We start from the raw sequence: 26,838 nt of genomic DNA on the forward strand, positions 1-26,838 counted from the left end.
TTTCATATTCTTTTCCATTATGGTTTATCACAGGATATTGAATATAGTTCCTTCTGCTATACAGTGTTATTCTGTATGTAATAGTTTGCATCCGTTAATCCTAAACTCCCAATCCATCCCTCCCCCACCCTGCCACCCCTTGGCAACCGCAAGTCTGTTCTCTATGTCTGTGAGTCTGTTTGTTTTGTAGGTAAGCTCATTCATGTCCTATTTTAGATTCTACATATGTGATATGATATTTGTCTTTGACTTACCTTCACTTAGTATGATCATCTCTAGGTCCATTCATGTTGCGCAAATGGCATTATTGTGTTCTTTTTTATGGCTGAGTAATATTCCATTTGTATATATACTACATTTTCTTTATTCATTCATCCTCGATGGACATTTAGGTTGTTTCCATGTCTTGGCTATTGTGAATAGTGCTGCTGTGAACATATGGGGGCATGTGTATTTTCAAATTACAGCTTTGTCAGGATATATGCCCAGCTGTGGGACTGCTGGATCACATGGCAACTCTATTTTTAGTTTTTTAAGGAACCTCCATACTGTTCTCCATAGTGGCTGTATCAATTTACATTTCCACCAACAGTGCAAGAGGGTTCCCTTTTCTCCACACCCTCTCCAGCATTTGTTGTTTGTAGATTTTCTGATGCTGCCCATTCTAACCGGTGTGAGGTGATACCTCATTGTAGTTTTGATTTGCATTTCTCTAATAATTAGTGATGTTGAGCAGCTTTTCATGTGCCTCTTGGCCATCTGTATGTCTTCTTTGGAGAAATGTCTATTTAGTTCTTCTGTCCATTTTTTGATTGCTAACCTCATTTTTTTTTTTTTTTAACTGAACTACTAACAACCATATCTCGTGAAGCGCTAGCAGGAACCAAAATTTCATGTTTTCTAAACTGAGTATCACTGCAAAATATTTCTAAACTTGAACTTTAAAACTTCGCTGATGGAGCCTCTGCCTCCAACTAACCTGGCTGTCTCACTGGGAGGAGGTGTGCACCTTGGTCTTCAGAGTCCTGACCCAGCTCTTGGCCTCTGTCGGGTAGAAAAGCCTGAACTTCCATGTGAACTAATGAAATCACGTGTTTGTCTTTCAGGTTCAGTATTTCTTCAAGATCTTGGATAACTAGCAGTGTAGAAAGTAAAGAAGTCACAGGTTGTGGTGTTTAGACAAGAGTGAATCACACATGAGGAATGTGTTCATTCTTTTATTGTCCATTGTTTTAACCTGACTGAATACAAGATCAACAAGAGCACTGTACTCCTGGCAATTATGACATATGTTAGAACATGGATTTTGCACTGCAGACAACATTTAACACCAGTCTATGGGGTACTGCATTGCTTTTTATAAAGTCCAAAATAAAGATTTATTTTCAAACAAGTGACTTTGGTTTATTTCATACATTACACTTTTTCTCGCAGAAAAAAATAAAATTGTACAACTGCATAAATATAAAATTCTTCCACCATGAAAATGGTTAAAACATTCATAAAGACACAGCACCAGCAGGTGATGCCTCCAGAGGAAGGAAAAAAGGAAAGTGAAAGAAAATGTACAAAGCAAATTAATCAGCCCTATCAATCACTAGCCAAAGTGACGGGCGCTCCAGATCTCACACACGGCTTCAGAACAGACTGGAGGACAGGGGAAGAGGAGTCAGGACAGCATTCAGTACAAAGCACAACACAACCCATCACCTTTGTGTGTGTTTCTGTAGTGTCACTTAAAATTTAAAGGGCAGTTCCCCCATAACAGCCCACCCCACCCCCGCAACCCAGACCCAGGAAAAATAATAATAATAATAATAATAAAGACCTAACAAACACCACAGGGAAAGACTATGGAGTGTGTTAAAAATGCTCATCGATGGGCCATTATCATCTTTGAAAGAGCCAAACCCAAAAAGGAAAAATAAAGTACCATGCCAGTTTTATTCCCATTGAATATGTACACCTTGGACAGCAAACTTTGCTCACGTTAAGTAGAAAACAGATACGATAAAACATGGCTTGAAAAATGACCAGAGTGTGTGCACCGAGAGTACTGTACACTAAATAAAATACACAAGGCAGCAATACTTAGGGGCCAGAAACACTGCTTACTATAAGTCAGTTATGGAATCATAATTTACAGTAAAAATGGGCACGTCCCAAGGCTCAATTTTTATTTTCCTTTTGTCATTTACAGTAGAATAAATATTTTGTTGCTATTGCTACACTTTAAATTTACATTCTAACCTATTAAATGCAGAAAGCTAGTGTAAAGCATATAGATTAAGTGTAGGTCCCATACGTATTACGGTTTGTTCAAGACTAGTAGGTTTTTGTATCTTTTTTAACTTTTTTAAATGGCTAGTGGGAAAGATCTGTGCTTGTGATCAGCTCTTAACTTCAATTTTTACGTCAAAGCGTCCCTGAAAACGGTCTTTCTCACTGTACCCAATGTTCTCACCATACGCCTTACACTCTATGCGGATTTCCGTGTCCATGGTGAGGTTGGTGAACTGTACAGCCAGCAGGGGCTGCAGGTACTTGGGCTGCAGGAGCTTGCCGTAGTAGGGATAATACTGCAGCGGGAAACCAGGGTAGCTGCCCAGTCCAAAATACTCCACGGTTCCAATTTTCTCCTTATCTTCGTCTCGCTGGAAACCAGAGAGGAAATGAGATTTTTCAGGGCTCACATCCTGGAGGACGATTTGTACTCACATACAAATGAGACTCTCAGTCCCACAAAGGAGTCTGCAAGCTACTGCTGGAGGAAGTGGGTCATCCGCGGACATGCCAGCTCAATCCCCTCGCGGGAGGAGGTGAGCACTAACCACTGGAGGATACGGGAACCGCATCTCCCACGAGAGGAAGAGACACACTCAGCCTAATCCTTAGTAGCCTTGAGAAATGGTCACTAAAAGGAGGCTTTCCTCACTGTACAAATGGGAAACTGCGGCAAAAGCCAACTAAGCCTTTCTTCAAGCCAACACAACCTCCTAGAAGTAGGGCCAGCACTGAAAGAAACTCTTCAGTGTTGGCCCAGTGGATCTTTTCAATGACATTACCTCCAAAAGTTTAACTATTTGCCTTTCATTTTCTTGTGTCCATTTCCTTTCTTGGTGCCAACATAAATTTGAACTGTTTGGAGATTTCCCTTTCTTTATTCTGCTTCTCTCTCTAAACAATCCATCAGGTACCTGTCTTCAGATTTAAAGGGAATACACATTGATGGTTACCTTAATATTTCAATATTCTTTTTAAAGAAAAGCCAGAAGCAATTTTTCAATGTAAAATTATTTTAAAAAAAAACAAAAAACGTTGGCCTCAAGTTTTTGACACACCATGTGAGCCAGAGAAGCACTCATGTGGGCTAGTTCACCTCTCAGTTCTGTAAACCAATATTCCAACTGATTAAATTCAGATATTTCGGTTTCTTGTTCCAGTTGGAGAAACTGACAGATGTTTTTATTCTTGTTACATCTTTCTGTTCTTTTAAGAAGTTTTACCCAGTGTAGCTACAATTCAATCGGCTGAGACTGATTCCTGGAAGCAGTGCTTCTTATTTCCCATGTTAAAGTTTTACCTCTAATTTAAAACAATCTCATTCATTCTCCCCTCTCTCCTGCCCCACCCTCAGTAACTCTAAAGGTCTCCTTACCTTGCCAGTGCACTGAACAGGCAGGACATATGGATTATACTTCATCACTGGGTAAGTATCCAAGGACTCATTCTTGGGAGGCTAAAAATAAAATCCATGTTGGTCAATAAGTTTGTAAATAATTCCTTTAACTTCTGAAAAATAAAACTAGCTTGTAGCCCAAACAAGTACACTTTGGTCAATTGAAATAATAACCAAACACTTGAGGACAGCAGAATGAATGACTCTCCTAACCAATCTAGGAAAGGTCATGCTGTGATTTTCTTGAAAATAAATGCCCAAGTTTTGTGACCACTACAATTAAGCTGTGATGTGTAGCCCAGTACTAAATGGAACTTCTAATGGCAACCCATTAGAAGCTTTATTCAAGGACACTGAAAAATAAGAGCCAACTCAGAAATAATGCTCTCTTCTCATTTGCTAAGATTATAATTAGATGGAAAGGTTGGTTGACATTTCTGTTTTTATAAAACTTGGGCTTTCCTCCCAAGCCATGAATAAATAATGCCGTCCTTCTCCCTCAAGCATGCCTTCTTCAAGTAAGCTTTCCTTTTCTTTTTTTTTTTTTCCTTTTTTCTTCTTTTTTAAATCTCCAGTGGAGGCCCTGTCATTTAAGTCCCAGTTTTGTTGGGCAAGTCCAGCATGTAAAATAGATTAAAGTGGCATTGCCCTCAATGAAGGGGTCTTGTGAAGGGGTGACTCCATCGAAGGGACCCATAGTACACGTTGAAAATTACTGCTGTAGTGAAATATCCAGGGCCTGCCTTCCTAGATCCCTGGCTCAAATCCATCTCAGGAGAAGAGCGATGGACATCTACCCCCTGGAAGACAGACAGTCACTTGCTTACTCACATCAGCAGAGTATGTGAGTCCTGACATGAGATGTAACACATACATAGCCTAATCAAAGTCAGATAAAATGCACAATTCTCTATATCAGTAAAGGACTATTTTTGGTACTGCTCTTTCTTTTGGAATATAAGAAAATGATCATCTAGATTTGATTCTTGGAACTTTCTGCCAGCAATAGATTTATCTTTAAAAATATGAAGAGAAAATACACATTGATAAAGAAGTTACCAGAATCTATCCTCAGGGAGTGAGGGAACGGGCACATCAAGTGAGATGTGGAGTACTGTAATCTCTGTAATTCCAACAACGAAAGAGTTGGGGATTTGGGATGCGGGGCTGAATCAGAAAGTGGCAATGGATAACCAAGAGGAATCCAAAGGAAAAAAAAAAAACAAAGACTGAAAAGAAAGAGTAGCTGAATTCATCACTTTAACAGAATATCTTTATAAATATGGGAAGAGATGTGAATCACAACAGACTCTGTGGGGGACAAATATCATTCAATGTCTATGAAAAGGAATTATCAAAAGTGAGGGATTTGGAGAGCAAAGATCACGATTAGTCCTTTGGATACACTGCACCAATCCCTTTCATTGCCAAATAGCTTGTTTATCTTGGTGAAGAATTTCCTAGCAATATGAATATCAACTCTAAGTGTGACATAATGGCTTTCACCATTTTTCTTCGATTACCTCCTAGTCTACGTGGAACGAAGATTAAAATTCTGTTGAGAGGTACATTAATTTCTGTAGGAGATCCAACAAGCCAGCCAGGCAAACATCCATGCACCCACTCATCCATTTTTGCCTCTGGTGGCAGTAAAGGAGTTTTGATGTATCCTTCAGTTATGTTAATAAAACTTTTCATCTCTACATTGACTTTCTTTTGAAAATATTATTCATGGGTAACAAGCATTGCAGAAATAAAGAGCATATAATAGAAAGTTAATGAACAAAAGAGCCAGATTCCAGAAATGAAGTAAGTTTGTTCATATAACTGTATACTGCAGTCAATTCCTATCGGAACCAAAAACTACCCTCTTAATGGCAATGCTCTCATGAGCAAATGGGAGAAATCTTCTGTAAGAATCCACGCTTAAGAGAAAAGGACAGCATTTTTTACTTCATGAGCTGGGGGGAAGAATGAAATAAGCAGTCTTATAAAAACAGAGATAACACCCATACAATTTTTTCTTCTAATTTTAAAGAATTGCTACCATCCCACCAAATGGTGAGCGAAGGCAATTTGCAATTTTTCAATGATCTCTAGTAGTATTTACCCATTATAAGTTGCAATAATGGCAAAAGCCAATGGCATGGTTATAAAAGTTCAACCTAGACAGTATTCAACTTCTAATTTTGAATTAGAAGTTCTAACGGAATCTTCATTCAGAAAAAAAAACAAAAAAACATTTTTTCTGATGACCAGGTAATTATTTCAGATTACGAGATTTTTTTTTTTTTTTAAATACTGTGGCTCCTACAGTTCAGATAGGTTTTAAATTTAAAGACATCTTTTTCTCTTTTTTACTTTTAAAGAGTTTACGTTATAGAATTACATAATAGAAATCCAGAACAGGGCCACAGGACTTACTTCAGAATTTGGCTTTGCCACACAGAATTTCTCTAACTTTAGGAAATGAGATTAATGACCTAACCCTAAGAATTCCAAGGTGGCCACAGAGGTTTTTCAGTGTTACTCTACTGATCAGGCTTCAACACTGTCACTGAGTATCCTTTAAACGTCTGTTAGGGTCTCTCTTCATACCAATTAAGGACTACATCGAATTGTGAATGGCTCATCTAAATTCTATGATTTAAAATATTACTTGCCTTAGGTTTGAAGCCCAAAACTCGGTTGAGCTTTATAATGACACATGGTTTGCCCTCTTTGTAGCCGTAAGTTTCATCATTTATTCCAGAGCAATTTCCCAACCATTCAAGCTTGAACCTGCAGACTTTTCGCTCTCCTCTTTCGTTGTTAAATTCTCCTCGCTCTTTGAGTTCGCTGGGCACATCTGAAAATGCAAACGCCATTTTCACATTGTACCAACAATTCCCTGAGCACCACTGAGAAAGGACAGGGCTCTCTTCCTTGTCACAATGACTTATTCTAAGACGGGGCTATCCTGCACTTAATGTATTATATCACCTGAATTAAGACAGGATTTCCAGCAAGCCATCTCTCCTCTCTCCACTGACCTTAAAAAGGTATTTTACCAAAAGCAATAGCCAGTACCAAAGCTTCACAGTGCTCGATGAGCAGCACGTGATGTGGGGTCTCTGCCGATATCTCTTTCTTTAAATAATGGATGACTCCACTAATTAGAAGACTGAAAGGAAACTGGATCTCTCTTCAGGAGTAGCATCATTTGCACAGGTCGACATCAGCTCAGCTCAATAACAGGGACGTTATAATTAGAGCACAAAAGGACTGCCAGTAATTTTCAGAACTGGAAGTTTCATGGTCGGGATCTCTCGGAGCTATGCCTCTAATTAACATGTTAAACAGTAAAAAGGGAGTAGGAAGGAATTGTTTTTCCTTTTCAACCACCGTTCAAGGTTTAAAAAAATTTCTTTTTGAGTTTTTGTCTTTTAACACTGAGTTCTTATAAGCATTTGTTCAAGTGAGAAATTGTATTGTTGCATTTTTTATTTCAAAGCCAGAGAAAGAATACATGAGAACAGAATTCAAGATTAAAGCATCCTGCAGGAAATGGATGCAAATACCATAAATTATATACATATTTTTAAGTCCACAAACTAACTATTTTCCCTTCAGATAAAGTGCCTCAATTCAGTCCATCTCCTGAGAAGTGATTCACTCTAAGTATCTATCATATGGGCCTTTTAATTACTACAAAGTAAGATGAAAACCTCATTTAAATTCTAATGAGAAAAATTTAGTGAAAGAGTTTCTTTTAAATCACTAAATCTTTTCAAAATGACTTAAAATGGCAATTCACCCCATATTACACAACGGTCTGCCATTTAAAGAACTGGAGGTGATAAATGCTTGAACTGAATCAGAAAAACTGGTATCACCTGGTAACTCAGAGCGGCATCTTGTTTTGGTAGGCGTGACAACAAGGCTGGGAAATTCGCACTCCAGGTAGCAAGGAGGAAGATGTGCATTCTGTCAATCGCTTAATGAAACTAAGAGCCATTGTTTACATTCATCAGTCATTCCCTTATCCATATGATGAGCTGCCTAAGACATATTTCATTATCCATCCCGGCCAGGGTCTCTAAAATATACCCTGACCATAAACCCTCCTCCATCGGTATCAGTGTGGTTATAGCTAATCACACCAAAGGTTCATTTTGGTGACAGAAGGTCCTGTGAACTCTTCTGTAGGGGCCAGGGGTTTGATGGGGAGGGAGGGGGGCAGAAATCTGGAAATACAAGCAATTGTATTTCTCAAAATCAATGGATGTAAGAGAATCAAATCTGTAACTGTGGTCTTTGCGTCTGAGTAGTAAAAACAGAGATATTTGGGAGTGTTCAAAAGTAAGACACCTTTCAAATACAGGTAAAAGTAATACTTGAGGCTATACTGTTTATTTCATTGTATCCAAGCCTAACCCATAAAGTGTTCCTGCTTTAAAAACAAAACACAACAAAAAAACTATCCTCTCAGTATGGCCAGAGTTCAATCTTTTAATTATTTCAGGAGTATCTTTCAATCATTAAGTAACAATAGAAACAGGAAATCAGAATTAACCAACCACAAACATCCAAAATATGTCTACTTACTGCCACAATCTTCAAAAATCATATCATCCTTCTGGGCCGAATCTTTGTACTTCTCCAGGAACCTAACTATGTTCAGCACGTATGCCTCATAGCTCTTGGGATCGTTAGGACGAAAGGCAATTTCAGTCTTTTGGATCTGAGGAATCTGTGTTAATCCTAGAGCAGGAAGAAAGTTAGAAAAACACAGAAAAGTCATGAGTGGGAAGGTAGTCAACCAAGATACTTCAAAAGCTGACTCTCCACGTATAACACATACTTTGCTAATCCCATCTGACTAAAAAGAATAGTTTAAATTCTCTCTCCCGGGCTTCCCTGGTGGCACAGTGGTTGAGAGTCCACCTGCCGATGCAGGGGACACGGGTTCGTGCCCCGGTCCGGGAAGATCCCACATGCCGCGGAGCGGCTGGGCCCAGCATGTCCGGAGCCTGTGCTCCGCAACGGGAGAGCCCCGCGTACCGCAAAAAAAAAAATAAAAATAAATAAATAAATAAATTCTCTCTCCTGTGAAATCCTTTCTCCGGTATTTAGGTTAAATACGTAAGTACCAATGACTATGTCTTGATATCAGATGTCATTTAGGTTCCCCAGCAACGTTTCATGATAAGCATATCTGTTTTTTATGAATGAAAACACTTCTTGCACAGGAAGGTTAAGTACCTGACCCAAGATCACAGAGGAAGTGGTGGAACCGGAATTCTAACCCAAGCACGTGGTACTCTAAAGCCTGTTATCTTTCTAGTCCTCCCCTGCGCACTGCTAGCAAGCATCTCACGCAGGTGGCTTTTCCTTTTCTAACTGTACGTAAGACTGAGCACAGACATCGTCTTCCATACTCCTTTTAATCAATTAACTTATGACCGCTGAAAATGCTACAGACTCAAGACTACTCAGTAGAGACGTTTCTTTGGATCTTTTCACCTAAACTGGAGGAATATGCAATTTATGTGCAGTTACTACTCCTGCTTTCCATTCCAAACATAAGTGGTTATTCTGAGAAAGTCAAGTGCCAGCCAGGGTATGTGTACCTTGGATTTCCACTCTTCAATGGACTTTTAGATTCTTTAACTTCTAAAAGCCTCTGTCATTCACAAGACTTCCCAAATAGATATTTGAACGACACTACACAGCACTGTGCAAGATAGTGGGTGGAGAGCCAATCACAACGGCATTCTATTCCAGGACGGCCAGATAAAATATAAAATGCATGGTGAAATTTGAATTTCAGATAAACCATGAAAAAATTTTTATATAAGTATCTCTCGTGTAAAATTCAGGACATACTTACATAAATTATTCATGGTTTATCTGAAGTTCAAATTTAATTGGGCCTCCTGTATTTTTATTTGCTCATCTGGCAACCCTATTTGAATCCCCACTCCCAGACCAGCCCTCTTTGTGTTGGGCATGAAAGGGGCCTCATCATCACAGCCCTTCAGGGTACTACCTCCATCACTCACCTAGGGGCTTGTTAAACACGCAGCCTGGCAGACTGCACTCCGGACCTGCCAGATCCCCATCTCTAAGGGTGGGACTTGGGAATCTCTGCTTAACAAGCTTAAAGAGATCCTTAAGCACCCTTGGTTTGAGAACCACTGCTTTAGAGAATTAGAACCTGAGGGTGGCAGTCGTGAGGTGGGTATGAAGATAATGACCTAATCAAAGTGGAAGTGATAACCAGAGTGAGACCAGACTCCAGTAGGGCCTGGGCTAAATGGCCATTATTTTTTCTCGTCATTAAGGATGGCTTTGAGCTTCAAAATCAGTTAAATAATGAGGGGAGGGGGGGCCAGCTCAGGAGGCTGAATGGGCAAGTTCTTCTGTGCTTGCAGTTCCCTAGAGGAATGGAGACGATGGGAGATGAAGACAAGGAACGTGAGGGTCTGGAGCCAGGCAGAGAGGATGCCCGAGACAAACTACCAGTGACGTTAAGAATCACCTCGGGGGCTTCCCTGGTGGCGCAGTGGTTGAGAGTCTGCCTGCCAATGCAGGGGACACGGGTTCGTGCCCCGGTCCGGGAAGATCCTACATGCCGCGGAGCGGCTGAGCCCGTGAGCCATGGCCGCTGAGCCTGCGCGTCCGGAGCCTGTGCTCCGCAACAGGCGAGGCCGCAACAGGAGAGGCCACAACAGTGAGAGGCCCGCGTACCGGAAAAAAAAAAAAAAAAAAAAATTTAAAAGAATCATCTCGGAAAGGGTGATGGAGAACCTGAAGAATTTCAGGGGGAAAAAAGCTGTCAACAGTGATGGAAATGAGTCAGAGAGGAAGTAGCAGAAAATCTTCAGTTAAAAATAAAGGTTACTACAATTAAAACATTTTTTTATGATGCTCACAAACCGTAGAAAACTGTATGACTTAAGCAATTTAAATATACCCTAAAAAATGTTTTTCTACATTATTTAGTTAGAAAACTGGCACTGTGATTATTTATGGTACAAAGAGGCCACATGATAAAGATGATAGATACGTGCAAACATAAACAAAGTAAAACAAACAGAGGTCAGGAGAAGCTTTCACTGGGATTTCCTGCCTGAGCTAGTAGGGTAAATAGGGCTTCCCGGGCTGAAATGCTGAAATGTGCAACGTCTGGGAAGGAGGGTCATCGCTGGTTTGGGTTGTAAACAAGACATTTAAGTCAAGGTGACTTGCTTGGACCTGGGGAAGTGCAGAGACAGTCCCAGAGCCAGAGGTTAACAGAACTCAGGGGGATGGTATGTTCTCCCAGAGTAACCCTGGAGTCAGGAGAGAACAGAGCTTTGAGGGGCATTCACATGCGAGGGGCCACAGAGAAAGGCAGTGCACAAGGCAGCCAGAGAACTCAGAGGCAAATGCCTTTGAATTTGTCAGGCAGGAGGTTTGCCTCGACCCTGGTGGCGAAGGTGGTGGGCAGAAATGGACTAAGAGAAGATCTATGAGCCAAGGGTTAAACTTTTCAGGCTTGGGAAGGAGAAGGCGGGAGAGCGGTAGACAGATGAAGCGTGAAGAAGATGAGAGCAACTGTCAGAAGCCAAAGAGCAGTCTCGCCTAATCTTCAGGTAGGAAGAAGGTGGGGAAGGACCGTCTGGCTGATGGCAGGGACATCAGTGTGATGAGTTACAGTCATGCCAGCCATGGTCCATCTGCAGAGCAGGTGACGCAGCAAAAAAGAAAATGCTAACAAAACATCAGTGAGCCTGGTGTGAGATTTGGAGCATCTCACCCAACAGGTTAAAAAGAGGAAGGTGACCCTAGAAGGTCACACTGAGAGTAAACACGGTAGGACCTAAATGACAAGGTGAGGGTCACACAGGTCAGTGTTCCCTCTGGCCTGGCTTCAGCTCTCCTCCCCAGCAGTCCGCCTCTCACTTTCTGGCCGCTTCTGCATCCCTCTTCCAGCGGCTGTTCTATCTCCCGGATGTGTGTGTGAGGATGAGTGATGTACTTCTCAGATTCTCCCAGAGAGAAAAGGAAAGCAACAAGAGGAGGTGGGATTCTGTGGCGTGCTTTTCATCCCTTCCCAATGCCAAGTGCAGGGTCTCCACTATTAAAGAGACCACGTGACACGTGGGAGACCCCAGGCATTAGCTCCTTTCACTCAGTGCTGTGGGCCCTTTACTACCAAAAGGGTACTGCTAGTGAGTGAATTCTTCAGCAGACTAACGGAAATATAGATATTATTATTACATGCACAGTGGTACCCACTGGCCCAGAAAAATGTTATACACAGTTGGTCTTGTGTCTACCAGTTTCCAAGAGCCCAAATCCTTCAGAGAGTTGGCTTATGATCTAAGCCCTGTCAAGCCTCTATGTTACCACATGAGAGAAAAGCAGATCACGCACACTTGAAGAATCTCTACTGTGTTCTGTACAGACAAGCATCAGAAACTGGTGAAACTGAGAATGCAAGAGGTGAAATGGACAGTTAAGCATTGGGTCTTACAATCCTGTGATTTGCCCAGCTGGATTAGACCTTGGGCCAAAGTCTCTGCCCCATCCTTTGCATTTTCAGTGACATGACAACCTTGGCAACGGGAGCCCAGGAATGATGGGTCAACTCAGGGAGCTCGGCCGTGTCTCGCTCTCTTCTGTAAAGTTTCCCTCTGGAATCTCTGAAGGATCTCTGAACTAATATAAGCCTTAGTGACTATCCTTTTAAGATACCTAACTTCTGATCTAAATGTTGCTTATCCAGAAAAACATGAACCATTTGGGTTGAGGTCATGCAATCAGCTTCTCTCGCTAAACCCTCACGTATGGAGCACGTACATAAATAATACACAAATATCCAGGAGGCCGCCCCACAGTCCAGGGTGGCTGTTGCTCTTCAGCCCCCCCTCACATTTCTGAAGGTCCCTCACTCTTTCACCCACCGTCTCTGCCTCCTCTCTTTTCTTTGTCCAGAACCTACTGGCCTGAGAATTCCTCTTCCTGGAAGCTATCAGAGATCAATCCCCCGGGACCGTTCTGTTCTGGATAATCTTAAAATCTCTGATGAGACTTTCTCTAAAACATTAAGAAAAGTCCTAGTCATTTCCCTAAAGCAATTAGATACTTAAAAGAGGCAGATGAAGGACCCTTGACCTGATATCTAAATCCTTTAAACCATTTACTTTACATTATCAGACTAATGGAAAAAAGGGATAGAAAGAATTAGGATTGGATTTGGCAACTTCTTTATTATCTTGAGTCCACAGGCAAATTCCTCAAGCCTGACCCTCTCCAAGGACACACAAATCCCATCTTGCTGACTGGCCTTCTCATTAGTTGTTTTCACACTAGGTCAGATACTTTCAGCTGTCCCTCTCCACACTGCTCACTCCTTAACAGTCCTTAGTTATAGCTCTGGATAAGGCCGAGCTTTGTTTGCAGTGGTAACTCCCAGAGGCCAAAGATAGCAGAACACCCAATCACTAGCTTGTAGTTTCAAATTATATTCCAGGAAACAGATCTAACCTTTTGCTTCTCCAGTCTTCTGAACTTGAACCGACATTAACCACGCTGAGTTCTGTGCAGCTTTGCCCTGATCTGACCATTTGCCTTAAATTACAGATTGATTATTATCAAATAAAGCCACCTGAAAGACTGAAATGAGAATCTGGATATGTGAAATTTTAATATTTGGTTTTTAATGAGTATGTCAGCTTAACATAAGATTTGAAGTTAAAATAATAATTAAACAAACAAACAAAAACCCTTTGGCTCTGCATTTGCTTTTTTTTTTTTTGCTGTAGGCGGGCCTCTCACTCTTGTGGCCTCTCCCGCTGCGGAGCACAGGCTCCGGATGCACAGGCTCAGCGGCCATGGCTCACGGGCCCAGCCGCTCCGCGGCATGTGGGATCTTCCCGGACCGGGGCATGAACCCGTGTCCCCTGCATCGGCAGGTGGACTCTCAACCACTGCGCCACCAGGGAAGCCCCTGCATTTGCTTTTGAGTTACACTGGCCTCTCCTTGGTTCCCCATCTCCTGAGAAACAAATAAGGAAAACACTCAATCTTCGGCTTTAGTAGGTGTTCATAGCAGGAGGGGTCAGGGCAAGTAAAAGAGGAAGGGAAAGGAAAGAGAAAAGAAAGGCTTTTCATTAAGAAAGAAGTATTTTGCTTCCAATTAGGTTTATAATGTTAGCAGGCTTATAATTTCTCCATCTACTTGTGAGTCTGAAGTACTGAAACTAGAATGCATTCATTTTAACCTTCTAGCAGTTACTCAAAGGGAATCCCAAAGCACAGCTGCTTGTACCTGTCATTTACTACATCCAATAAATCACTAGGCCAAATACTCTAAACAGGTATCATTCTCCACAGAAACCTCCAGGAGGCAAAGAAAAGCTTATAGAGGTAGCCATGCACACAGTACATATATATCATGTGTCTCCTGTACATTCCAAGCGGAAAAGTAATTTTCAATTAAAAAAAAAAGCTGGGGGTGTGTGATTTTATACACACAGTCATACATTTCTAGGCACACATATATACATATATACACACATACATACACACATACCCACACACAAATTTTACCCCCTCAAGTGCCACTAAGATATTTATGGGTTTTGACTGCTGTTTTTAATTTTTATTTTACCCCTGCATGATTAATATCAGTTTACCTAATAAAATACAGGGAGAGCACAGGAAAAAAGGCACCACTGTACCTTCTGGAAACCGGTAGCCTAAGCCTCACCTTCTGCCTCAGGTTCAGCTTTCGACTGTGGCCTGGGATCAGCTGACGTCAACCCCCCTACCTCCAGGCAGGGTCACATCTACCCTCCCAAACCCTCAAGAAGCTGCTCTTTTTGAAGAAAACTCTTAGAAAGATGGGTTGCTGGACTTTCGCTACAGCCTATTTGGATGTTCAGCAACCCTTAGTGTATGGAAATCTTTTCTCCTAAGCTGAATGCCATGCACACTGGTTGAAGGCCCTTCTCTGTTTATGGAATTACCCTTTATCATCAGAGTTTTTTTCCTGTAGTTATATGATCATCTTCAGGCGAGCAGAGAGAGAATTATTTAGTTCAAGGGCTCTATCTTAGATGTGCACAGAATTTCACGGGGACATATCTTTGATATTTTGTATAGCTCGTTATTGTGCTTGTTCCCAAGATAAATGACAACCCCTTTTATAATGGGAAAATATAATAGTCAAATCCTACTATTTTACGTTAATTATGCTTTTTTATCCAAGGCCATACTGAAAAACAAGCACACATAGTATTTTGACTTGAGATATAAAATTTGCTAAGTGACCAATACTATCCCAAAACAAGACACCATGTTATCCAGGATATTTGATGATGTCTATTCATGTGTGTATGTGGGGAAAGATACTTTTCTGGTTGGAAGCCACTAGGTGACACCTCCCCGCTCCCCTTCATCTCCCCAGCTTCCCTCTCATCTTGTCTGTGTCAGATAGGCTCTAGAGTCCTGAGATCACTAGAATGAGAGCGCTGAACAAGCACAGACACCAAGTGCCACCCAAGGTATTGTACCACAGACATGGAGATAGACATGGAGGCCGTGAGGCTGGTGCTCTTTCCACTGCCGTCCTCCCCGAGCCCTTCCCCCAAGTGAGCGCAGCAGAAAAACCCTACGTGAAGCTTCACAGATCCATCTCCCCCTACACCCACCCCCATCTCTGCATGAAATTTATTACCTGGTCCTATTCATCACAGGGCTCTGCTCTGCTCACTCATCTAAAATGAGCATATGAACGAAGACACATTTTTTGTGTGGCTCCAAGAACAGTTTTAAGTTAATTAGTAGACTTCCTGTGTACCCGAGCTAACTTATTAGTTGTAGCCTTGTCTTTAGACATGAAGAAGTGGGTGAGTTGTGGAGGCCAAACAGTGAGGCTCACCGAGGAAGGGAACTTGGAGTTTGCTGCTCTCAACCCTTTACCAAACTACCACTCTGGGCAGTAGCTTCCAGAAATCCTAGCGCCACCAATGCCAGCTCATCCACAGCCTTAAACTCTGGGAGTAGGTTGGCAGGACCCATCTGAGGGAGGGAGGAGAGGAGAGGAAACAGAGCGCCAGGCGGGCCTGGAGGGCATCACATATTTATCGTGTCAGCTCACAGATCAATGGAATCTAACAAAATAGCTGAAAAACACCTTGTTGGCACTTTGAAGGAACAATTCCTCTGAAGCATAAGGAAGCCAAATATGTCCAATTGCCTCTCTGAAATTTAAGTGAAAGAGAGTAACATGGATGTAATGTAGCTTGAAAAAAAAAATTAAGCGATTCTGAGCTCGATATGATGACTTCTCAAAGATGTTACGGAAAAACCCAAATGAACTTTTGTGGCCAACCCAATACGATGAGATTGGAATTACAGTGCCTTCTGTCTTAATGGATTTGAAGACAAGATGTTTCCCTCTGCCAATCAAGATGAAATGGAGTCTGCTGGTGGTGGCAGTGTGGGCTGCCGGTCTTCCCACCCTGTTTATTCTTCTGCCTTGATGCCGGTTACCATCTCACGGTAAATATGACCTTTTAAAAATGAATTATTGGGCTTCCCTGGTGGCGCAGTGGTTGGGAGTCCGCCTGCCGATGCAGGGGACGCGGGTTTGTGCCCCGGTCTGGGAGGATCCCACATGCCGCGGAGCGGCTGGGCCCGTGAGCCATGGCCGCTGAGCCTGCGCGTCCGGAGCCTGTGCTCCGCAACGGGAGAGGTCACAACAGTGAGAGGCCCGCGTACAGCAAAAAAAAAAAAAAAAAAAAGAATTCTTCCGGCACTGAGCCATCTTTACTTCAAAGCAAAACAAAAAACCTGTCCACAACTTAACAGGAAGAGAAGAGTCCACATATTCATACCTGCTTACCAGGAAGTAAGGCAGCTGGGACTCTCCCTGGACCCCCTGACTGACACACACACTTTGGCTCATCCCACTGTGGCTCTGTGAGCAGCAGGGATGGAAGAGGAGACTCTTCCATTACACCACTGGCCAGGCAGTGAAAAGTGCACGGTCAAACCAGGGACGGGGCCTCGTGAGCGTGACCGTGGGCGGGGAGGGGGAGCGGGGACGCTCGCGTGCCTCCTGCCCTCTCTAGCATGCTGACACCCATGTCTCTCTCCAGATCCAGCACCGTTAACGTGGTGAGAAGAGATGCCACTGACCAACCGCTGAGGACTTTCCTAAGAGGGTCCCTCAGGGAGGAAAGCTTGGCAGGGGCTAATCCAACAAATGTGGGTGTTTTAGAGGGAGAGATTACAGAAGCAACACAATGTCACTTGAACATTTTTCTTCAACATGTTTCCTAACCCAACTTCTCCCGAACACTTTTCATGGACAGCTAAGAGTCTACTACCTTCATGAAAATCTAAGTGTCAAAGCATCTCTGTTATATCATCCAAAGCCTGGAAATACTGAATTCAATATCCAAAAAGAAGAAACTGATGCTTCCAGTGAAATGACAGGGCTATAAAAATAGAGGTGGCTGTTAATAATGCCACCTAATGCCACTAGGTTTGCAACTATAAAGTACTATTCACCTTACAGATATTTCTCATCTCTTTTAACCCTTACAGGTATTATTCCCATTGTATAGATCAGAAAATTGAGGCTCAGTGAAGTTAAGTACTGTGTAGAATGGTGGGATTGTGTCCAGCTCCACAGCCCCTGCTTGTCATTCTCAGGTCAATTTTACTGGGAACCTCTGTGTCGTGGCTTAGGACCTCAGGGGCTGCTTTCATATTTAGCTTAGGCAATGTGAAATTGCCAACACGTAACCATTTCTGACCCACAAAAATAGCAAATTAATATGTTTCGACATAAAACCTCCGTAGCCCTTGCCTTCCAGGTTGAGCAGGCAGATCTGTTCCAATATCTCATAGCAACACAACTCTGTAAGACATTATAAGCAGTGATGGCCACCACTGCTCAGGGCAAGAAACCGTATATGTCATCCATTTTTTCTTACATTTTTCTCCCATTTGATGATTTGGTCCTTACTCTGAGACTTCTGGGTTTAGCCCAGCATCTTGTCCATTGTTACAGACGTATCGACCCAAATGCACCGCACAATTGCCACTGCTTAATTTGACCACATTCACACATGTTATTTAGAAGAGATCTGATTACTAGGTATTCCAGTGTGAAAAGGGCAGTCAAAACCCAGTCTGGCCAGGTTTGTATTCATGACTCAAGTTTAGTTAATAATAGCATTATTAAGTCTTTATATCTTTAAATGATGGACCAGCTCTTTCACTCTCACTAGGTCCACTTGACTTAAATATACACTTTTCTCCCTTTAACTGTCATGAAAATACAGGCTTAGAGATATTAAGTTGAAGTCAAAAAATTGCCAGGGTATCCTTCCATATATTCCTTCAGTTCGCGGCCTGAAGAAATAGTTACTGCCCACCAAAAATACAAATTCTTAAGATCTGCTCTGAAAGATGCCAGGAGGAGGGCTCAGGAGGGTCCCTCAGAGCACTCAGGGAGAGTCCACGGGCTGCCCTTCTTCGCAGCAAGTGCTCTGCCGACCTGGCCTCCCGGTTCAAAGGCCACTATCATTTTCAAATTAATGCCACGTCCCTTGGAAAGGCGAGGGTAAAAGGGGGCTTGACCTAGACTCTCCTGTCAAGGTGATGGGTGAGGGGATGATGAAAAGGAGAGACAGAGAAGTGACAAAGAACCCGAGGGACAGGGCAGGGAGGATGGAGGACTGAGGAAGCACTTTTCCTGTGACTCAGACCAAAGGACAGGAATGCATATTTCCAAGATGAGCCACGAGCATTCCTTTGGAGAAGTGACGGTTTGTCAGGTCAGTCCAACTGCTGTGAGGACACTAAATATAGGTACTCAGAATGTGTCTTTTAGGAAGGGGCTGGAAGGAAGGGGAGGGAGGGAAACGGAGAGAAGGCACCTCGGCCAGTAGATTTTCCAGGCAAGGTCATTTACAAGCCCTTACTTAAAAGGTCCAGCTCTTTGGCTATTTCTTTTTGAAAGTGAAACTTCCCTTTCTGCAGAGAACATGAAGAATATTTTTAATTTTATTAAAAAAGACTGATACCCCAAAGTCAAACTAGTCAAGGACTAGTTTTTAAATCTAGGAAATTAAAGAAAATGCTTGACTTTGGGGTTGCCTTTGACTTCGAGTATAAGAATTATTAGAAAATGGCATCATGATTGAAAATTAGCTTTTAAATGGCAAAAAAAGAGAAAAAAATAAAAGGTCTACACAAATTTAAATTATGACTAATGCTACCATAAAAACTCTAGCAGAAGTGAACGTGAGGGACATCCCTGGTGGCGTAGTGGTTAAGAATCCGCCTGCCAACGCAGAGGACACAGGTTCGAGCCCCGGTACAGGAAGATCCCACATGCCGCGGAGCAACTAAGCCCGTGCGCCACCACTACTGAGCCTGCACTCTACAGCCCGCGAGCCACAACTACCGAGCCCGTGTGCCACAACTACTGAAGCCCGCGCGCCTAGAGCCTGTGCTCTGCAACAAGAGAAGCCACCGCAATAAGAAGTCCACGCACTGCAGCGAAGAGTAGACCCTGCTCAACGCAATTAGAGAAAGTCCACATGCAACAACAAAGACCCAACACAGCCATAACTAAAAATAAATAAATAAATTTATTAAAAATATATTTAAAAAAAAGAGAAACCACTGCAATGAGAAGCCCGCACACTGCAACGAAGACCCAATGCAGCCAAAAAATAAATTAATTAAAAAAAAAAAAAGTGAACATGAAAAGACACACCATGCTTTACTATCACAAAAGCCAGATTCCAACATGTTTACTTAAGATCCTACGTTTCACTGTACCAACCAGAATTCTTGCTTCAACCTTTCCATAGACCCACCTCTTTTAGGAAACAGTTGCTGGAAACTGGAATATTATTAAGCATTTTATATACTTACATGTTCTCTTTTTTTCACTTCCAAAATCCCCTAGATCTAAATTTATCTGGAAATATTTAGGGGTTCTCTTACAGTAGAGGACTACATGACTTGGGGCTAAAAACCAGTGTTTTCCATCTCCATATTCTGAAGATTTTCTTCCCAGGGACTTTCTCATGCCCAAGGAAGAGGCGGACACGACAAGGCTGTGACTGGCGGCCGCGCCTGATCAAGGCTGCTCAGTCCCATGAAAAGAGCCTCGAGATTGTCACCTCAGTACAGCTGTTACTAAACCGTTGCCCAGGGAAAGTGTAGAGGGGACGCGTCATTGCCACCCCCAGCGGCAGGCAGCCTCAAGGTCACTGACAATGTGAGAACCCGGAAGTTATGCAACATTTCCTCTCTCCAGGTCCCGACAAAGACTTTTAGATGAGCCAGACAGTACAATCACAAACAGAACAATCGGTTGTGGCTGCTGTCTTGTCCTTCTGTCAGCGTCAGGCATGAGGGCAGTGGGTCTCCCCAGGGTTTAGTGACCAGCGTGGACATGCACGCGTACAGGGCAGGTCACTCAACAGTGACAGCACCCACATCACTGCAGGGCACTCATGCGGCAGTTTGCATTCCTCTATGATAACCTCTTTGTTGCCCCAAGTTTTCAGAGCTAAAGGAGACAGTTAACCTGCAAAGGGGGCCCAGAAAGCCAATAAATAAGACTCCTTATTAAACAATCAGGCATATATATTGAGAAGTGAAAAGAGAGAGTGCCTTTGTTCAAGGTCAAGTTGCCTGTGAATAGCAGGTGGAAGAATGGACCCCTGAAGTCAGGGCTCGTCTCCCTGGGAGCGGGTGGCCATTTCAGAGCTTCTCATCATCCCTAAAAATAAATTAACCTTTAAAAACGGGAGCCAGGACTTCCCTGGTGGCGCAGTGGTTGAGAGTCCGCCTGCCGATGCAGGGGACATGGGTTTGTGCCCCGGTCTGGGAGGATCCTACATGCTGCGGAGCGGCTGGGCCCGTGAGCCATGGCCGTTAAGCCTGCGCGTCAGGAGTCTGTGCTCCGCAACAGGAGAGGCCACAGCAGTGAGAGGCCCGTGTACCACAAAAAAAAAAAAAAAAAAAAAAAGAGGGAGCCAGATCGGTTTTTTATAGGATTTATCTGAGTCATAGGCCCCTGAAGCAAGTGAAAAATGTGCGTGAGAGCTGGAAAGGCCCCGTAATGATCCCACTAACAAAGCCCTTGGGTGGGAGGGACGAGGAGAGCAAGGCCGTGGTTGGGAGTCACAGAGGCCGTGAGTGGCAGGCTGGGTAGAGGACCAGGGCTCTCCTCGCTCCCAGCAGAGCTGGGAAAATAAGATGCCTGCAACCCTAGGAGCTTTGCCTGCAGTGCAGGTAGGAGAGCTGGCTGCAACAGACAGAAGTCCCGATTTTTCCTTCCTAGGCTGGGTTTAAGACCACACGATAGACAATTTTCAGAAGAATGTTTTCGCAATTGAAAAAGTCACGCTCCTTTTACCTCCAGAAAAACTGAACTTATTCACGTTTATTTTACCTGGTGGAGCCACTCGGTCCTGATACGTGGGCTTAAATTCACTGATGGTGAGCAACATCACTTGGATGGTTCCGATGAAGATGCCAGCCAGGCAGCCATAAAATATTACGTAGAACAGAAGGATCTTAACTGCAAGGGGAACAGACAGAAACAAAAAGGCTGTGATGCAGTCACATGCTCAGAATGCAAAGGCAAACCTTCCCAGAGACGAATGCATTTCCTTCCCAGCTTCCCCTCCAAGCTGTGTCTTCAGAGCTTCCTTTTCCAACATTGATCAAGAGAGTACATCTCGTTCCCAGACTGTAGGGTTAAAACGGGGGGATGGGCAGCCCTCCATTATAGTGCATGTGTATTCCGGGTAGGATGAATATTCAATTAGAAGTAAGGTTCTTTATAGGAAATCATTTTATTCCCTAAATTAAAAACAAAATGTCACAGGACTTCCCTGGTGGTGCGGTGGTTAAGAATCTGCCTGCCAACGCAGGGGACATGGGTTCGATCCCTGGTCTGGGAAGATCCCGCATGCCGCGGAGCAACTAAGCCCGTGAGCCACAACTACTGAGCCCGCATGCCACAACTACTGAAACCCACATGCCTAGAGCCCGTGCTCTGCAACGAGAAGCCACCACAATGAGAAGCCTGAGCACCGCAACAAATAGTAGCCCCCGCTCGCTGCAACTAGAGAAAGCCCGTGCAGCCAGCGAGGACCCAACACAGACAAAAAATAAATAAATAAATAAATGTTCCTTTAAAAAAAAATGTCCTGAAGATCATCAATAAAATCTAGGGCTGTGTTTCTGTGCTTGTGCAGTGCATTTCAAATATGACAACACACTTCCTTAGAGACTGATGTTTTCTTTGCTTGCTTATCCTTTGACGTTTCAATACTACAATCCAGGCTCTGCTGCTTCTCCAAACATTCAAACACCTGTGAGTTTTTATGCTGAGAAAGAGCAATGAACACTGAGACCCAGTGAAGCTCTCCTGACCAAGTACATTGTCTTTCCTTTCAGGGGCACCAAACAAGAAAAAAAAAAAAAAAAAAACAACAAGGAAGGAAGGAACTGCTATAGTAAAAATGGCAAGCACATTTTTATTTCATCTTCTGACTAGACTCCTCAGACTAAGGACTGACTTGATAAGCTGCATTTTCCTCTCCCCCTAGTTCACAGGACAACAGAATGGAGGCTGAAAGAGCTGCAAAAGCCAAAAAAATAAATAACAAACCGAGAAGCCCATGGACTGGAATGAGGCTATCAGTTACTGGTTTACAGGGATTATCTCCCCAATTAGCCGCATAGTAACAGGCTGTACTAGGCACCACCGGGCAGCCCTGTGCCAGTCACTCAATGTGAAGGCAGCAGTGGGAACAGTGAGCCGTAGGGTTATCAAACCTGAAACATGACTGCACAAGGAAGCTTCAGCTTACTTCTCAAAACGTTCAGATCTCCTGCATTACATGCTGGGGTCCTTGGGAGAAAGCAACAGAACAAAAGCATCATTGAAAAGAAGTGTAAGCGTGTGTGTGTGTGTGTGTGTGTGTGTGAGGGAGGGAGGGAGGTCAGGAGGGAGTGGGTTCACTGTGGCTGTAATCGGCCAGGTTCGCCTTCTCCATACATTTAAAAGCTCAACTTTTCTATCAGCAAATAAATAGTTCAGGGGAAAATCATACTCTAGAGCTGTTAAAACAAGCCAAATACACATAAAACCACACCAAAATGCTTAATCCTTTTTCTCCCCTATTAAAAAAGAAAAGAAGGAAAAGGGCAAAGACACAAGCAAAGATAAGGAAAAATGAAAAGACTGTGCAATCCAGAACTACAGCTCTCCAACTCAATCAGTGCTTCCCTGCAGGACAAGGGTTAAGTGCTGCATTCTGTATCCAGGCAGCAGTAGGCAAATGGCAAGGCTGTGACGTCAAGAGATCTGGAAAAATTTTCCAGTGAATGCTCCTAAGAGGTACAAGAGTTGGTATAACATGGTCAGAAAGAGAACTGTTGTATCCTCTTTTTTGCTGCCCTCACCTCATCTTGGCGCTCTCTGCCTAACCACGGAAGCACTTTTATACTCATTCCTTGGACTCCAGATACCTAATTCTAACAACATGAGGAGATACATAATTGAGGCTACGATTTAAAATACAAATATGATTACAGAAAAACAACTCATTCTGCAAGCACGCTGATTAAATTGAAGGAGATACAGCCTTTCCTATCTGCCCGACACTATACGCTAAGGGCAGTGGGGGATTCTTCTCTTTTGCTCGGAGACGTTACTTGGCACAGGTTCCCCCGTTGGTGCTGTGAGGTCACTTGGTTAGAGTAGATGACGCAGGTGTGGCAGGGCCTATGCAGTGGGGGCTCACCGACACACAGGCTCAGAAAGAAAAGCTGGGCATACTGTACCAACCAGCCAGGGTGGCACAGAGGGTAAACTTTAGAGACTTTTTTTCCTTTGAAGCAATGTTTCTTCCTTTTAAAAAATACAAGTAACATAGAGGTTTTCCAGTTAGGAAACAAACAAACAAAGAACGAGTACCCTTCAAAAGGTCACAGACAGAACAGAAAATGGCATCTGGGCCCAGCAGTAGACATAAAAACCTACCAACACCTGTATTAACTTAATAAAAAGATAGAAAGCACCAGGTGATTTGTGTGCTGCGCTTTCTCCAGCAGGTGACAGGCGAGGCTCCTGCGTCCATCTTGGTGAAAATCTACCTACAAGCGAACTGAACCAAGGGCAACCTGCCCTGGTCCCAAGGGCATCCACGTTGGGCCCAGTACTAGAAAGGTGGCATTTTCTCCATAGGAGACACAGCTGCTGCCACTCTCTCTGCCTGTGAGAGGCTCTGTCATTTCTTACATTGCCAGAAAGGAGTAAATATATTAGTGCAAAATAAAAACCAGATTTTTTAACCCAGCATCTTGGAAAATGGAAGGAAAGATGAGACAAGAGCACCAGTCCTGATGTCTGCATTCATTAATCAGTGTATTAACACTTTGCTGTATGTGGTATCAAGACACAAATATCAACACAGTCTCTCTCATACGGAGGTGCTGCCTTATAAAATGTCAGCTTACAAAACAAGCCGTTTCATATTGCCTTACCCTCTAAAATAAATATCATTCTGGAAATGGAATGAGGAACGAAAGACATTTTATGAGAGGGAAAAACACTAGAGGGCAAATTTTACAATATGGCTGGGGTCAATGCAGCCCCTGGCCCATGACGAGGCTGGGGTCAGATCATCGTGGTAGGAACCTCCAGTGAATCTGGGAGAAGAGGGCCCATTCTGCAGTGCACCCCTCAGGCCTCACTCGAGTTACCAGGAGTTGCTGGGAGACGGCCCAGGCCAGGAGCTGTTCACCCTACAAAACACCCAGAGTTCTTCAGGCTTTTCCTTCCACGTTAAGAAAACACAGAGAGCTATCTTTCTGCGTGAGAAACTATGGCAGTAATCCCACTGAAGAACAGAGTCTTCCCAAAACAAAACATAGAATACAAGCTAAAAGCCATCCCTTTAAAGACCTACATTTAACATGGCTCAGGGATATCTATGCTTCTCAGCACAGGTATGGGATGAGGTTTCACCTTGACTAACCTTGAAATGTGATGCATTATTAACCCTTTACTTTTCAATCAAAGAGACCCACTACAGGCTGCATTTTTTTTTTCTCTACAAAAATCGTATATTCCAGCTTCTTCCGTTTCAAAATGTCAGCCAAGCATTATTTCCCTGACTCATTCTCCTGCCGATGCTCACAGATCCTTCCAATCAGGAGCACCACATCAGCACCTACCCAGGGCTCCCTTAGTGGCTGCAGTGGTGGTGCTCGTGGTGTCTATGATGATGATGGTGATGGTGATGATGATATTAGAGAAGGAGGGGGCAGTGATGCAGGAGGGGGGTTCCCTCCCTCTCTCTCCCCAGCAGTCACGACTGTTACAGATTTGCCTACAACTCTGCCCTTCAAAATGACCTTAAAAAAAAATGTCACCCTTCCCGTGTAGAGAGGTGGAAGACAAGTCAGTATTTAATTTTCAATGGGGGGAAAAAAAAAGTCTATCCAGCCAAGCAACAGGCTGCCCAAAATCTTATAAGATAACCTGCTTCTGCCTTTGTGCTATTTATTTCTTACACTAACCCTTCACCGTAATCAACCCAAGCTACTGATTCTGCATCTCTCTGTAGACACTGAAAACAACCAGACTTTGCCATGTTTTGGGGCCAAGGCTCAGAAACGAAGTCCTGACATGGAGCTTCCTGGGCCATTTCTGGGCTGTGATGACTCCAGGGTAGGTCATCGGGGGAAACTCTGGGCATCGCTACGAAATACTGCAGTGTATGGATTCTGCCACCATCACCGCCGCCCTCCCACACCCGCCTTTTGAGGTACATATTTAGACTAGAAGAAAGCTGCTATAATACACAACCTCGCTTGCATTCGATCCGATTACCCTCATGCGGTTCTCTCAGAGCCTCAGATCTCATTTTTAAGGACTTGAGACATGTCTATAGGGAGAGGCATATCTAGTCTCCCACAGCCTGACCATTCCCAGGACGGAAGAGCTCAAGCGACGCTCCGATAGACTGCAAATTACCAAGACCGCTAAAATATACATAACCCTCTACCTGGCGCGCTCCTATCCCCACCCCGCGTCTAGCCCGGGGACTCCGCATTCCGCACAGGATGACAAGCCCAGGCCGGCGCAATCTGAACATCACTCACCACCCGACCCCCTCCGTCCTCTCCAGCGCGCAGCGTGCGGAGCGGTCCGCAGAGCCTGCGCAGGGGATGCGCCTACAAGGAAAGACAAGGCGCTAGGAGCAGAGCTGCGGACCCCGTACTTACACCAACTGCCACCGGTTCTGCCCAAAAACTCCTTCTTCTCCGAGTTCCAGATGAATTTCTTCCAGCTGCCCTCCTCCTTGGCTTTTCCGCGGGCCATGGTGGCGGGTCAGCAGCTGCCGCGGGGACTAAGGGTGGGAGACTGCGGCGTGCGCCCTCGCGTCCTCCCCGGCTGCCGGTCGGCGTCCACGGCCTGGCTCTCCGCAGGATGCACCCGCCGCTGCCGCTGCGGCTCTCAAAGTGCCAGACGCGCGGTGGAGGAGCAGAGGCAGGAGGGGGAGGCGGCGGCGGGGGCGGGGGCGGAGAGAGGAGGGAGGGACCGCGCACGCTGGGCGGCTCCGAGCCCCGCACCTATTGGTGGGCTCACGGCCGCTCGCGGGCTCTCTTTGGTCCGCCACGCGCTCCTCTTGCCCGTGGGGGGTTCGGGGGCTACACGAACCCGCAGCTGCCGCTCCCGCTGCCGCCGGGGACGCGTGCTCGGCCCCCACCTCCTGTGACCTCTGCAGAGACAGGCAGGGGACAGGAGAAAGTCAGAGGCAAGAGGACGGACCAACGGGCTGCGGGCCTAGGACTCTGGGGCCAGCCACGAGCCGAGAAATTGGCTGAGGGCGCATGCCCTACCCTTACTATATACCGCGCCTAGGCGGCCGGGCGCCCCGCCCACTAGCGGCCCGGCGGGCCAATCGCTGGCGCGGAAGGGGCGGGGCCTAGGGCTCGAAGGGGCGGGCGCGGGGCCGGCACAAAGGAGCCGGAGCGGCGGCGTGAGGGGCGGGCTGGAGAGCGGGGGCGCGGAGAGGGGCCGGGGGAACGGCGAGCGGCGCCCCGGCAGCAACACGCAGCCCCCT

The 26,838-nt window shown here is 44.4% G+C and overlaps 2 protein-coding genes across 3 annotated transcripts in view; one reads left to right on the forward strand and one right to left on the reverse strand.

Moving 5' to 3' along the window:
* NME7 (NME/NM23 family member 7) overlaps positions 1-1,394 on the forward strand; it is a 258,169-nt gene extending 256,775 nt beyond the window's left edge. For both annotated transcript variants that reach the window (XM_029227185.1, XM_029227184.1), the window contains exon 12: positions 1,107-1,394. In XM_029227185.1, the coding sequence (XP_029083018.1) occupies positions 1,107-1,139 (33 nt within the window). In that variant the 3' untranslated portion in view covers positions 1,140-1,394. The remainder of the gene's footprint in view (positions 1-1,106) is intronic.
* ATP1B1 (ATPase Na+/K+ transporting subunit beta 1) lies at positions 1,202-26,596 on the reverse strand. Its single transcript, XM_029227186.1, has 6 exons — positions 25,997-26,596; positions 21,144-21,272; positions 8,267-8,422; positions 6,343-6,527; positions 3,659-3,739; positions 1,202-2,654 (listed from the first exon to the last, which is right to left on the reverse strand). Exons 1-6 carry the CDS (start codon positions 26,091-26,093, stop codon positions 2,391-2,393), a joined length of 912 nt encoding a protein of 303 aa, XP_029083019.1. The 5' UTR covers positions 26,094-26,596; the 3' UTR covers positions 1,202-2,390.
* Between the last annotated feature and the right edge of the window lie 242 nt (positions 26,597-26,838).

This window comes from Monodon monoceros, unplaced genomic scaffold, assembly GCF_005190385.1.
Source record: "Monodon monoceros isolate NGI ecotype Baffin Bay Population unplaced genomic scaffold, NGI_Narwhal_1 Super_Scaffold_18, whole genome shotgun sequence".
In the NCBI taxonomy this organism is placed as follows: domain Eukaryota; kingdom Metazoa; phylum Chordata; class Mammalia; order Artiodactyla; family Monodontidae; genus Monodon; species Monodon monoceros.

Excerpts from the sequence above, each read along its gene's own strand:
- ATP1B1 (XM_029227186.1), bottom strand. The coding sequence starts at position 26,093 with ATGGCCCGCGGAAAAGCCAAGGAGGAGGGCAGCTGGAAGAAATTCATC. Across the intron at positions 3,740-6,342 it reads TTTTGGGCTTCAAACCTAAG|CCTCCCAAGAATGAGTCCTT; the intron begins GCAAGTAATATT and ends TTTTATTTTTAG. Across the intron at positions 2,655-3,658 it reads CTGTTCAGTGCACTGGCAAG|CGAGACGAAGATAAGGAGAA; the intron begins GTAAGGAGACCT and ends TCTGGTTTCCAG.